Source organism: Haliotis rufescens, unplaced genomic scaffold (assembly GCF_023055435.1).
Source record: "Haliotis rufescens isolate VD_foot unplaced genomic scaffold, xgHalRufe1.0.p SCAF_26, whole genome shotgun sequence".
Lineage (NCBI taxonomy): Eukaryota > Metazoa > Mollusca > Gastropoda > Lepetellida > Haliotidae > Haliotis > Haliotis rufescens.
Window position 1 is genome coordinate 8,310,688 of NW_025963957.1, and position 15,180 is coordinate 8,325,867.

The 15,180-nt window shown below is 45.8% G+C and overlaps 2 protein-coding genes across 4 annotated transcripts in view; one reads left to right on the plus strand and one right to left on the minus strand.

Moving 5' to 3' along the window:
- LOC124137357 overlaps positions 1–15,180 on the minus strand; it is a 33,678-nt gene that overhangs the window by 5,483 nt on the left and 13,015 nt on the right. For all 3 annotated transcript variants that reach the window (XM_046503626.2, XM_046503625.2, XM_046503627.2), the window contains exons 2-3: positions 8,999–9,248; positions 6,714–6,843 (exon numbers count right to left, since the gene is read on the minus strand). In XM_046503626.2, the coding sequence (XP_046359582.1) occupies positions 6,714–6,843; positions 8,999–9,185 (317 nt within the window). In that variant the 5' untranslated portion in view covers positions 9,186–9,248. The remainder of the gene's footprint in view (positions 1–6,713; positions 6,844–8,998; positions 9,249–15,180) is intronic.
- On the plus strand, positions 9,479–13,282 carry LOC125383686 (soluble scavenger receptor cysteine-rich domain-containing protein SSC5D-like). The gene is made up of 5 exons (XM_048402390.1): positions 9,479–9,486; positions 9,844–10,132; positions 10,535–11,101; positions 11,249–12,188; positions 12,672–13,282. The coding sequence occupies exons 1-5, from the start codon at positions 9,479–9,481 to the stop codon at positions 13,280–13,282; spliced, it is 2,415 nt and encodes an 804-aa protein (XP_048258347.1).

Here is a 15,180-nt window from a genome sequence, read left to right on the forward strand (position 1 = left end):
ACACCACATGATACATTAACCCCCACCCTAGACCACATGATACATTAACCCCCACCCTAGACCACATGATACATTAACCCCCACCCTAGACCACATGACACATTAACCCCCACCCTAGACCACATGATACATTAACCCCAAGCCCAGACCACATGCTACCTTAACCCCCAACCTGGACCACAAGATACATAAGCCCCAGCATAGACCACATGCTACCTTAACCCCTAACCTAGACCACAAGATACATTAGCCCCCAACCTAGACCACAAGATACATTAGCCCCCAGCTAAGACCACAAGATACATTAGCCCACAGCTAAGACCACAAGATACATTAGCCCCCAACCTAGACCACAAGATACATTAACCCCCAACCTAGACCACAAGATACATTAGCCCCCAGCTAAGACCATAAGATACATTAACCCACAGCTAAGACCACAAGATACATTAGCCCACAGCTAAGACCACAAGATACATTAACCCCAGCTAAGACCACAAGATACATTAACCCCAGCTAAGACCACAAGATACATTAGCCCCCAGCTAAGACCACAAGATACATTAGCCCCCAGCTAAGACCACAAGATACATTAGCCCCCAGCTAAGACCACAAGATACATTAACCCCAGCTAAGACCACAAGATACATTAACCCCAGCTAAGACCACAAGATACATTAACCCCAGCTAAGACCACAAGATACATTAGCCCCCAACCTAGACCACAAGATACATTAGCCCCCAGCTAAGACCACAAGATACATTAACCCCCAGCTAAGACCACAAGATACATTAGCCCACAGCTAAGACCACAAGATACATTAGCCCCCAACCTAGACCACAAGATACATTAACCCCCAGCTAAGACCACAAGATACATTAACCCCCAGCTAAGACCACAAGATACATTAGCCCCCAGCTAAGACCACAAGATACATTAGCCCACAGCTAAGACCACAAGATACATTAGCCCCCAGCTAAGACCACAAGATACATTAGCCCACAGCTAAGACCACAAGATACATTAGCCCCCAACCTAGACCACAAGATACATTAACCCCCAACCTAGACCACAAGATACATTAACCCCCAACCTAGACCACAAGATACATTAGCCCCCAACCTAGACCACAAGATACATTAACCCCCAGCTAAGACCACAAGATACATTAGCCCACAGCTAAGACCACAAGATACATTAGCCCACAGCTAAGACCACAAGATACATTAACCCCCAACCTAGATCACAAGATACATTAACCCCCAACTAAGACCACAAGATACATTAGCCCCCAGCTAAGACCACAAGATACATTAGCCCACAGCTAAGACCACAAGATACATTAGCCCACAGCTAAGACCACAAGATACATTAACCCCCAACCTAGATCACAAGATACATTAACCCCCAACCTAGACCACAAGATACATTAGCCCCCAGCTAAGACCACAAGATACATTAGCCCCCAGCTAAGACCACAAGATACATTAACCCCCAGCTAAGACCACAAGATACATTAACCCCCAACCTAGATCACAAGATACATTAACCCCCAACCTAGACCACAAGATACATTAGCCCCCAACCTAGATCACAAGATACATTAACCCCAGCTAAGACCACAAGATACATTAACCCCAAGCTTAGACCACATGATACCTTAACTCTCAACCTAGACCACAACATACATTAGCCCCCAGCTAAGACACAAGATAAATAAGCCCCCAGCTTAGACCATAAGATACATTAGCCCCTAGCTTAGACCCAAGATACATTAACCCCAGCTTAGATCATATGATACCTTAACCCCCCAACCTAGACCACATGATACATTAACCCCCACCCTAGACCACATGACACATTAACCCCCACCCTAGACCACATGATACATTAACCCCAAGCCCAGACCACATGCTACCTTAACCCCCAACCTGGACCACAAGATACATAAGCCCCAGCATAGACCACATGCTACCTTAACCCCTAACCTAGACCACAAGATACATTAGCCCCCAACCTAGACCACAAGATACATTAGCCCCCAGCTAAGACCACAAGATACATTAACCCCAGCTAAGACCACAAGATACATTAGCCCCCAACCTAGACCACAAGATACATTAGCCCCCAACCTAGACCACAAGATACATTAGCCCCCAGCTAAGACCATAAGATACATTAGCCCCCAGCTAAGACCACAAGATACATTAGCCCACAGCTAAGACCACAAGATACATTAGCCCACAGCTAAGACCACAAGATACATTAGCCCACAGCTAAGACCACAAGATACATTAGCCCCCAACCTAGACCACAAGATACATTAACCCCCAACCTAGACCACAAGATACATTAGCCCCCAGCTAAGACCATAAGATACATTAACCCCCAACCTAGACCACAAGATACATTAGCCCCCAACCTAGACCACAAGATACATTAGCCCCCAGCTAAGACCACAAGATACATTAGCCCCCAGCTAAGACCACAAGATACATTAACCCCAGCTAAGACCACAAGATACATTAGCCCACAGCTAAGACCACAAGATACATTAGCCCACAGCTAAGACCACAAGATACATTAACCCCCAACCTAGATCACAAGATACATTAACCCCCAACCTAGACCACAAGATACATTAGCCCCCAGCTAAGACCACAAGATACATTAGCCCACAGCTAAGACCACAAGATACATTAGCCCACAGCTAAGACCACAAGATACATTAACCCCCAACCTAGATCACAAGATACATTAACCCCCAACCTAGACCACAAGATACATTAGCCCCCAACCTAGATCACAAGATACATTAACCCCAGCTAAGACCACAAGATACATTAACCCCAAGCTTAGACCACATGATACCTTAACTCTCAACCTAGACCACAACATACATTAGCCCCCAGCTAAGACCCAAGATAAATAAGCCCCCAGCTTAGACCATAAGATACATTAGCCCCCAGCTAAGACCACAAGATACATTAACCCCCAACCTAGACCACAAGATACATTAGCCCCCAACCTAGACCACAAGATACATTAGCCCCCAACCTAGACCACAAGATACATTAGCCCCCAACCTAGACCACAAGATACATTAGCCCCCAGCTAAGACCATAAGATACATTAGCCCCCAGCTAAGACCACAAGATACATTAGCCCACAGCTAAGACCACAAGATACATTAGCCCACAGCTAAGACCACAAGATACATTAGCCCACAGCTAAGACCACAAGATACATTAGCCCCCAACCTAGACCACAAGATACATTAACCCCCAACCTAGACCACAAGATACATTAGCCCCCAGCTAAGACCATAAGATACATTAACCCCCAACCTAGACCACAAGATACATTAGCCCCCAACCTAGACCACAAGATACATTAGCCCCCAGCTAAGACCACAAGATACATTAGCCCCCAGCTAAGACCACAAGATACATTAACCCCAGCTAAGACCACAAGATACATTAGCCCACAGCTAAGACCACAAGATACATTAGCCCACAGCTAAGACCACAAGATACATTAGCCCACAGCTAAGACCACAAGATACATTAACCCCCAACCTAGATCACAAGATACATTAACCCCCAACCTAGACCACAAGATACATTAGCCCCCAGCTAAGACCACAAGATACATTAGCCCACAGCTAAGACCACAAGATACATTAGCCCACAGCTAAGACCACAAGATACATTAACCCCCAACCTAGATCACAAGATACATTAACCCCCAACCTAGACCATAAGATACATTAGCCCCCAACCTAGATCACAAGATACATTAACCCCAGCTAAGACCACAAGATACATTAACCCCAAGCTTAGACCACATGATACCTTAACTCTCAACCTAGACCACAACATACATTAGCCCCCAGCTAAGACCCAAGATAAATAAGCCCCCAGCTTAGACAATAAGATACATTAGCCCCTAGCTTAGACCCAAGATACATTAACCCCAGCTTAGATCATATGATACCTTAACCCCCCAACCTAGACCACACGATACATTAGCCCCTACCTTAGACCACAAGATACATTAACCCCCAGCTTAGACCACAAGGTACATTAGCCCCTAGCTTAGACCACAAGATACATTAGCCCCTAGCTTAGACCACAAGAAACATTAGCCCCTAGCTCAGACCACATGGTACTTTAAGCCTAGTCTTCACCAAAGGGGGCCTCAACTCGAGCCATCACAACATGGTATCGCAACCCTAGTGCTGGACCAGAGGGTACCATGGTATGTCTCAGTGTCTCCAATTATGTGGATATTACTTTTACTGACAGAGTCTCCGAGACTCCAATAATGTTGATATTACTTTTACTGACAGGGTCTCCGAGACTCCAATTATGTGGATATTACTTTTACTGACAGGGTCTCCGAGACTCCAATAATGTGGATATTACTTTTACTGACAGGGTCTCCGAGACTCCAATATTGTGGATAGGACTGACACTGTCTCCAAGACTCCAATAATTTGGATATTACGTTTACTGACAGGGTCTCCGAGACTCCAATAGTGTGGATAGGACTGACACTGTCTCCAAGACTCCAATAATTTGGATATTACGTTTACTGACAGGGTCTCCGGGACTCCAATAGTGTGGATAGGACTGACACTGTCTCCAAGCCTCAAATAATTTGGATATTACGTTTACTGAAAGGGCCTCCGAGACTCCAATAGTGTGGATAGGACTGACACTGTCTCCGTGTCTCCAATAATTTGGATATTACGTTTACTGACAGAGTCTCCGGGACTCCAATAGTGTGGATAGGACTGACACTGTCTCCAAGCCTCAAATAATTTGGATATTACGTTTACTGAAAGGGCCTCCGAGACTCCAATAGTGTGGATAGGACTGACACTGTCTCCGTGTCTCCAATAATTTGGATATTACGTTTACTGACAGAGTCTCCGGGACTCCAATAGTGTGGTTGGACTGACACTGTCTCGCTGTTGAGCGTTGAGGGGATGCTGCAACGTAACGTACGGGGAAAAGTGTTTGCGTGGGTTTCATCAGGTGACGGTACACACCTCAGCTTGTTGACGTAACATGTTTACATTGCTCGTCTTATTCATTTAAAATGTAAACCTGTTCTGCGGGATGGGCGTCAGTGATCCAGCAGACAGTGCAGCAGGCCTGGTAAATACGTCTGGTGATGATTCAGGTGGTAGGCAGTCAAGTCATTCACTAACTGTTCTATCAGTAGATAGACACCCCTAACTGTGGCCGTTCTATCAGTAGATAGACACCCCTAACTGTGGCCGTTCTATCAGTAGATAGACACCCCTAACTGTGGCCGTTCTATCAGTAGATAGACATACCTAACTGTGGCCGTTCTATCAGAAGATAGACATACCTAACTGTGGCCGTTCTATCAGAAGATAGACATACCTAACTGTGGCCATTCTATCAGTAGATAGACACCCCTAACTGTGGCCGTTCTATCAGAAGATAAACATACCTAACTGTGGCCGTTCTATCAGTAGATAGACACCCCTAACTGTGGCCGTTCTATCAGTAGATAGACACCCCTAACTGTGGCCGTTCTATCAGTAAATAGACACCCCTAACTGTGGTCGTTCTATCAGTAGATAGACACCCCTAACTGTGGCCGCTCTATCAGTGGATAGACACCCTAACTGTGACCGTTCTATCAGTAGATAGACACCCTAACTGTGGCCGTTCTATCAGTAGATAGACACCCCTAACTTTGGTAATTCTATCAGTAGATAGACACCCCTAACTGTGGTCGTTCTATCAGTAGATATACACCAAAAGCCCTGGCCGTTCTATCAGTACATAAACACCCCTGACTGTGGCCGTTCTATAAGTAGATAGACACCCGTAACTGTGGTCGTTCTATCAGTAGATATACACCAAAAGCCCTGGCCGTTCAACCAGTAGATAGACACCCGTAACTGTGGTCGTTCTATCAGTAGATAGACACCCCTAACTGTGGTCGTTCTATCAGTAGATATACACCAAAAGCCCTGGCCGTTCTATCAATAAATAGACACTCCTAACTTTGGCCGTTCTATCAGTAGATAGACACCCCTAGCTGTGTCCGTTCCATCAGTAGATAGATACCCCTAGCTGTGACCTTTCTATCTGTAGATAGACACCCCTAACTGTGGTCGTTCTATCATAAGATATACACTATGGTTCCGTGTGATCTATCAGCAGATATATATCATGGCCCTAGGCCGTTCTATCAGTAGATATACACCATAAGCCCTGGCCGTTTCCTCAGTAGATATACACCATAAGCCCTGGCCGTTCTATCAGTAGTTATACACCATAGGCCCTGGCCGTTCTATCAGTAGATATACACCATAAGCCCTGGCCGTTCTATCAGTAGATATACACCATAAGCCCTGGCCGTTCTATCAGTAGATATACACCATAGTCCCTGGCCGTTCTATCAGTAGATATACACCATAAGCCCTGGCCGTTCTATCAGTAGATGTACACTATAGTCCTGTGCGTTCTATCAGTAGATATAGACCATGGTCCTGGGCCGTTCTATTAGTAGATACACGTTCTATGCCCTGCCTGGTCTATCAGTAGACATACGCCTTGGCCGCGGCTGTTGTCATGTTGTCGTGGCATACATAGAGACACAAGTAACGAGCATTGACATATGCCCCTGACCCGCGAGGATGGAACAGAGGTTCCAGTGTACTTACTCCAGGAGGTTTTCCATCTGGTGCATCAGAGCCACGCGGATGACGTAACCGCGCTGATTGGTGACACAGTCGTAGCACGGGCACCGCGTGTCCACAGCAACAGCCTCGATCAACCGGTCGATATCATCCGCTGGAAAAGAGATGCACATCAATAAGATCAGGAAGGGCAAGATAATTCGAATCAATCAATCAATCAATCAATCAATCAATCAATCAATCAATCAATCAATCAATCAATCAATCAATCAATCAACTTTATTTCGTAATTCAGGCCAAATAGCATAAAGTACCTTTGAAAGATCAGTTATATTAAAATCACATGTCCAGCCTGTGACAACTTTCCCGATCTAATTATAAATAATTTACATTAAGTTAAAACCATTAAACTTCAAACTTCTTTATATGACATATGTTGAAGAGATTTGCAAACATAATTTTACCTTTAAGATATTTCTGTAATGTGGTAAGAAAACTATTTCTCCAGTGAGTACTGGTATATTTCCTACATGTACAAAATACATTGTATTCAGCCTCTGGTGAATGAAGGACACAGAATCTACATCCATTCCGTATCCGATGTTTTACCGCTGACGTTTAACGTATAATGTGGACTCGAAAGTTGTGAAGAGATATTAGAAATTTACACATTGCTGTAACTATAGCTTGCTGCAAAATAGTACCGATGAAATACAACACAAATCCCAAAGCAACACTTCTTCTTAAATGTCATGAAAGTTATTAATTTGTCCGTGCCAACTCGTCATCATAATTTCAGACATTGTCATGAAGTAGAGGAAACGTTGTTAAACAAACTATCATGAAATTGTTGTGTTTCAATGCCTGTTGTTACAAGGGGGTCTGCGCAATAAACATAACAGCTGAAGGGCTTCCCGGAACACAGGGAGAGTCTCAAAACTTCTATTCTGGAATTACTCTTAACTGACATAATAATTTGACCAACAGTTGCTTCATCTAAACCATCTTTTGCAAAATATAAAGCTGTATCCCCGGTCTCTACTTTGTCAATGCATCCTCTCCGACCTGCAATAATCGTAAACCTGAACAACCAAGGTTTTCCCAATTATCTGTGAATTTCATCATGTACCGTATTGTAATGATATATTGAGCTCGTTCTGTTTATTTTATTATTTGCATTATAAGCTGAATAGCAATAACAAGAACATCACTAACGACTTTGATAATAGTTTACAGAATATCATAGCCAAAGTTTATCCAGTACTTCATTAACCTCAATTGCGTATTTAGAAACATTCACTGGCGTCCCGCTTCACCCAAACAAGCTGCGAATTTACCCACACAAAGAAAACGTTTAAAATAGCATGCTTGTATTTCTGCAATTGCGTTATGATATGTAATACCCCTATTTCAGAACCATACTTCAATATTGTGTTGTCAAATTTTTCACAAGCAGTGGAGAAGTCTATACATCTGTTATAACTGAACAAATGAAAACTGGGCCCATTGTCGTACGTGCCTGCATGGCAAGAGTTTTAGACTCGAAGAACCGCGAGGAACACATCATTCTCAGATATCTGTAGTAAGTTACCGTCTTTATCTTTACATTGTCCAGTGTCCAGGATTCATACTGAGGCATTATCCCATTTCTAAATACAGCAACATTTGATCTCCCGAGATTTACGCACAATCGCAATGTCGAACAATGTGTATTTAAAACACCTTGTTGTCTCTGCAGGCCTGATCGAGAAAAAAGTATGTCAACGGCAAATAGGTGTAACATCCGATTTTCATATTTTGGATAACAAATATAACCTGATCACAAGCAGCATACACTTCTAGGACAAGCTCATTAATAACGAACAAATATAAACAGGACAGGGATAAAAAACGTAACCTTGTCTAATTCGACTCGGTGTGTTACAAATATTTTGTTTCAGCAACCAACCTTTACACCCTCTTTTACTGCTGTATATTTTTTACATAATTGTACATTTTACCATGACGTTATTTTTGAAAGAATAAATATAACAATTTGTTTGTGTCAGTATAATGAGTGATCCTGAGTGAGTGAGGGGGTGACATCATAGCGAGTGACGGTCCATAAAGGACATGGATACTAATAGAAATGTCCCACCTCTGTATTACATAGCGGAATAATTGAGCATATAAGAATGTGCAGCCTATTGACATGAAGTATGATAGCTAAGTGATATGAAGCTGATGTTTGTTTGGCCGGATGGCCTCATCACAACGCCTGTTCGGCCAGGTGAACCCCGACTTAGCCCGATGAACCCCTGTTTGCTGACCTTGTTGTCTGGTGATGACGCCATTAGGATCACAGATTGCCGATTTGTTGCCACGGTTACACTGCTCGGGGAACCACCAGGGGTCGGGGAACTGGTTGACGTGCCACACCCGGGGGGTGCCGGAACTATACTGGGGGGTCACACACGGTAGCAGAGCTACCATCACAGCAAGAACCACTGTCCACATTGTCACTTATTTGTCTCCGTAGGTGCAACAACAGCCACTGTCTCGTGCTCTGTAACTCGGTTCCTGGAAATACACGAAAAACAAACATAAACATAAGGAAGAGAATATATGGATGTCAACGTCTTTATTATGAGGAACACAACGTTTCGGAGTATACACTTACTCCTTCATCAGGTGAACATTCACTTGATGAAGGAGTAAGCATATACTCCGAAACGTTGTGTTCCTCATAATAAAGAAGTTGACATCCATATATTCTCTTCCCTAACACACATTTAGTACATTTATATAGAATGGCATTGCTTTGACTAGGATGTCTCCCCACAGATAACAAGGCGCATCCCACCTGTAGTATAACCCCCTATCCTTTCCACACAGAGAACAAGGCACACCCCACCTGCAGTATAACCCCCTATCCTTTCCACACAAAGAACAAGGCACACCCCACCTGCAGTATAACCCCCTACCCTGTCCACACAGAGGACAAGGCACACCCCACCTGCAGTATAACCCCCTATCCTTTCCACACAAAGAACAAGGCACACCCCACCTGCAGTATAACCCCCAATTCTTTCCACACAAAGAACAAGACACACCCCACCTGAAGTATAACCCCCTATCCTTTCCACACTAAGAACAAGGCACACCCCACCTGCAGTATAACCCCCTATCCTTTCCAAACAGAGAACAAGGCACACCCCACCTGCAGTATAACCCCCTATCCTGTCCACACAAAGAACAAGGCACACCCCACCTGCAGTATAACCCCCTACCCTGTCCACACAGAGACCAAGGCACACCCCACCTGCAGTATAACCCCCTATCCTTTCAACACAAAGAACAAGGCACACCCCACCTGCAGTATAACCCCCTATTCTTTCCACACAAAGAACAAGACACACCCCACCTGCAGTATAACCCCCTTTCCTTTCCACACAGAGAACAAGGTACACCCCACCTGAAGTATAACCCCCTATCCTTTCCACACAAAGGTCAAGGCACACCCCACCTGCAGTATAACCCCCTATCCTGTCCACACAGAGAACAAGGCACACCCCACCTGCAGTATAACCCCCTATCCTTTCCACACAAAGAACAAGGCACACCCAACCTGCAGTATAACCCCCTATCCTTTCCACACAAAGAACAAGGCACACTCCACCTGCAGTATAACCCCCTATCCTTTCCACACAGAGAACAAGGCACACCCCACCTGCAGTATAACCCCCTATCCTTTCCACACCAAGAACAAGGCACACCCCACCTGCAGTATAACCCCCTACCCTGTCCACACAGAGAACAAGGCACACCCCACCTGAAGTATAACCCCCTACCCCGTCCACACAAAGGTCAAGGCACACCCCAACTGCAGTATAACCCCCTACCCTGTCAACACAGATAACAAGGCACATCCCACCTGCAGTATAACCCCCTATCCTTTCCACACAAAGAACAAGGCACATCCAACCTGCAGTATAACCCCCTACCCTGTCCACACAAAGAACAAGGCACACCCCACCTGCAGTATAACCCCCTACCCCGTCCACACAAAGAACAAGGCACACCCCACCTGCAGTGTAACCCCCTATCCTTTCCACACAAAGAACAAGGCACACCCCACCTGCAGTATAACCCCCTATTCTTTCCACACAAAGAACAAGACACACCCCACCTGCAGTATAACCCCCTATCCTTTCCACACAAAGAACAAGGCACACCCCACCTGCAGTATAACCCCCTATCCTTTCCACACAGAGAACAAGGCACACCCCACCTGCAGTATAACCCCCTATCCTTTCCACACAAAGAACAAGGCACACCCCACCTGCAGTATAACCCCCTACCCTGTCCACACAGAGAACAAGGCACACCCCACCTGCAGTATAACCCCCTATCCTTTCCACACAAAGAACAAGGCACACCCCACCTGAAGTATAACCCCCTATCCTTTCCACACAAAGAACAAGACACACCCCACCTGCAGTATAACCCCCTATCCTTTCCACACAAAGAAGAAGGCACACCCCACCTGAAGTATAACCCCCTATCCTTTCCACACAAAGGTCAAGGCACACCCCACCTGCAGTATAACCCCCTATCCTGTCCACACAGAGAACAAGGCACACCCCACCTGCAGTATAACCCCCTATCCTTTCCACACAAAGAACAAGGCACACCCCACCTGCAGTATAACCCCCTATCCTTTCCACACAAAGAACAAGGCACATCCCACCTGCAGTATAACCCCCTATCCTTTCCACACAGAGAACAAGGCACACCCCACCTGCAGTATAACCCCCTATCCTTTCCACACAAAGAACAAGGCACACCTCACCTGCAGTATAACCCCCTATCCTTTCCACACAAAGAACAAGGCACACCCCACCTGCAGTATAACCCCCTATTCTTTCCACACAAAGAACAAGACACACCCCACCTGCAGTATAACCCCCTATCCTTTCCACACAAAGAACAAGGCACACCCCACCTGCAGTATAACCCCCTATCCTTTCCACACAGAGAACAAGGCACACCCCACCTGCAGTATAACCCCCTATCCTTTCCACACAAAGAACAAGGCACACCCCACCTGCAGTATAACCCCCTACCCTGTCCACACAGAGAACAAGGCACACCCCACCTTCAGTATAACCCCCTATCCTTTCCACACCAAGAACAAGGCACACCCCACCTGCAGTATAACCCCCTATTCTTTCCACACAAAGAACAAGACACACCCCACCTGCAGTATAACCCCCTATCCTTTCCACACAAAGAACAAGGCACACCCCACCTGCAGTATAACCCCCTATCCTTTCCACACAAAGAACAAGGCACACCCCACCTGCAGTATAACCCCCTATCCTTTCCACACAAAGAACAAGGCACATCCCACCTGCAGTATAACCCCCTATCCTTTCCACACAGAGAACAAGGCACACCCCACCTGCAGTATAACCCCCTATCCTTTCCACACAAAGAACAAGGCACACCCCACCTGCAGTATAACCCCCTATTCTTTCCACACAAAGAACAAGACACACCCCACCTGCAGTATAACCCCCCATCCTTTCCACACAAAGAACAAGGCACACCCCACCTGAAGTATAACCCCCTATCCTTTCCACACAAAGGTCAAGGCACACCCCACCTGCAGTATAACCCCCTATCCTGTCCACACAGAGAACAAGGCACACCCCACCTGCAGTATAACCCCCTATCCTTTCCACACAAAGAACAAGGCACACCCCACCTGCAGTATAACCCCCTATCCTTTCCACACAAAGAACAAGGCACATCCCACCTGCAGTATAACCCCCTATCCTTTCCACACAGAGAACAAGGCACACCCCACCTGCAGTATAACCCCCTATCCTTTCCACACAAAGAACAAGGCACACCCCACCTGCAGTATAACCCCTATCCTTTCCACACAGAGAACAAGGCACACCCCACCTGCAGTATAACCCCCTATCCTTTCCACAGAGAACAAGGCACACCCCACCTGCAGTATAACCCCCTATCCTTTCCACACCAAGAAGAAGGCACACCCAACCTGCAGTATAACCCCCTACCCTGTCCACACAAAGATCAAGGCACACCCCACCTGCAGTATAACCCCCTATTCTTTCCACACAGATAACAAGGCACACCCAACCTGCAGTATAACCCCCTATCCTTTCCACAGAGAACAAGGCACACCCCACCTGCAGTATAACCCCTATCCTTTCCACACAAAGGTCAAGGCACACCCCAACTGCAGTATAACCCCCTACCCTGTCCACACAGATAACAAGGCACATCCCACCTGCAGTATAACCCCCTACCCTGTCCACACAAAGAACAAGGCACACCCCACCTGCAGTATAACCCCCTACCCCGTCCACACAAAGAACAATGCACACCCCACCTGCAGTATAACCCCCTACCCTGTCCACACAAAGAACAAGGCACACCCCACCTGCAGTATAACCCCCTACCCTGTCCACACAAAGAACAAGGCACACCCCACCTGCAGTATAACCCCCTACCCTGTCCACACAAAGAACAAGGCACACCCCACCTGCAGTATAACCCCCTACCCTGTCCATACCTAAGTTGGAATAGGTAGATATAGGCAAAAGAAATATATAGGTACATGTAGATATATAGAAGGGGAGGTAGACATGGGTATATGTAGGTATAGATAGATGTGGACTTAGATATAGGTACATGTAGATACAGACAGATGGGAAGGTAGACATAGGTACATGTAGATACAGACAGATGGGAAGGTAGACATAGGTACATGTAGATACAGACAGATGGGAAGGTAGACATAGGTACATGTAGATACAGACAGATGGGAAGGTAGACATAGGTACATGTAGATACAGACAGATGGGAAGGTAGACATAGGTACATGTAGATACAGACAGATGGGAAGGTAGACATAGGTACATGTAGATACAGACAGATGGGAAGGTAGGCATAGGTACATGTAGATACAGACAGATGGGAAGGTAGACATAGGTACATGTAGATATAGCAACAAACACGAGACGGGCAGTGAGAAGCGTTGTCGTCGGGCAGTGTCGTTTTTCAGTCGAGTTCATTTGCATGATCTTCCCGAGGCTTGACCTACTTTTGACACCTTCTTTCAGTGAGTGAAAGGTGGAGAATAATGCTATTATAATCACAACGCATTATCATATCGTCATGGCGATGGGAATCAATACAATGGGTTATACAATTTTTTCTGCCATTTCAAATTTACATTGTTAACACAAGTAAAGGTGATATCAAAACCACTGCACGTGTGCATATGTTACGTTAAGTAAATCAACACCGTATTAGTGCCACAGAAACAAGATTAAATATTTGCATCAGTATCACATCATCCGAAACTCCCGTAAACAAGATCAACAGACACATCATCACCAACTCCCGTAAACAAGATCAACAGACACACCATCACCGACTCCCGAAAACAAGATCAACAGACACACCATCACCAACTCCCGTGAACAACATCACCAGACACACCATCACCAACTCCCGTGAACAAGATCACCAGACACACCATCACCAACTCCCGTGAACAAGATCACCAGACACACCATCACCAACTCCCGTGAACAAGATCAACAGATACACCATCACCAACTCCCGTGAACAAGATCACCAGACACCATCACCAACTCCCGTGAACAAGATCACCAGACACACCATCACCAACTCCCGTGAACAAGATCACCAGACACACCATCACCAACTCCCGTGAACAAGATCACCAGACACACCATCACCAACTCCCGTGAACAAGATCAACAGATACATCATCACCAACTCCCGTGAACAAGATCACCAGACACACCATCAACAACTCCCGTAAACATGATCAACAGACACACCATCACCAACTCCCGTGAACAAGATCAACAGACACACTATCACCAACTCCCGTGAACAAGATCAACAGACACACCATCACCGACTCCAATGAACAAGATCAACAGACACACCATCACCAACTCCCGTGAACAAGATCAACAGACACACCATCACCAACTCCCGTGAACAAGATCAACAGACACACTATCACCAACTCCCGTGAACAAGATCACCAGACACACCATCACCAACTCCCGTGAACAAGATCACCAGACACACCATCACCAACTCCCGTGAACAAGATCAACAGACACACCATCACCAACTCCCGTGAACAAGATCAACAGATACATCATCACCAACTCCCGTGAACAAGATCACCAGACACACCATCACCAACTCCCGTAAACATGATCAACAGACACACCATCACCAACTCCCGTGAACAAGATCACCAGACACACCATCACCAACTCCCGTGAACAAGATCAACAGACACACCATCACCGACTCCCGTGAACAAGATCAACAGACACACCATCACCAACTCCCGTGAACAAGATCACCAGACACACCATCACCAACTGCCGTGAACAAGATCAACAGACACACCATCACCAAC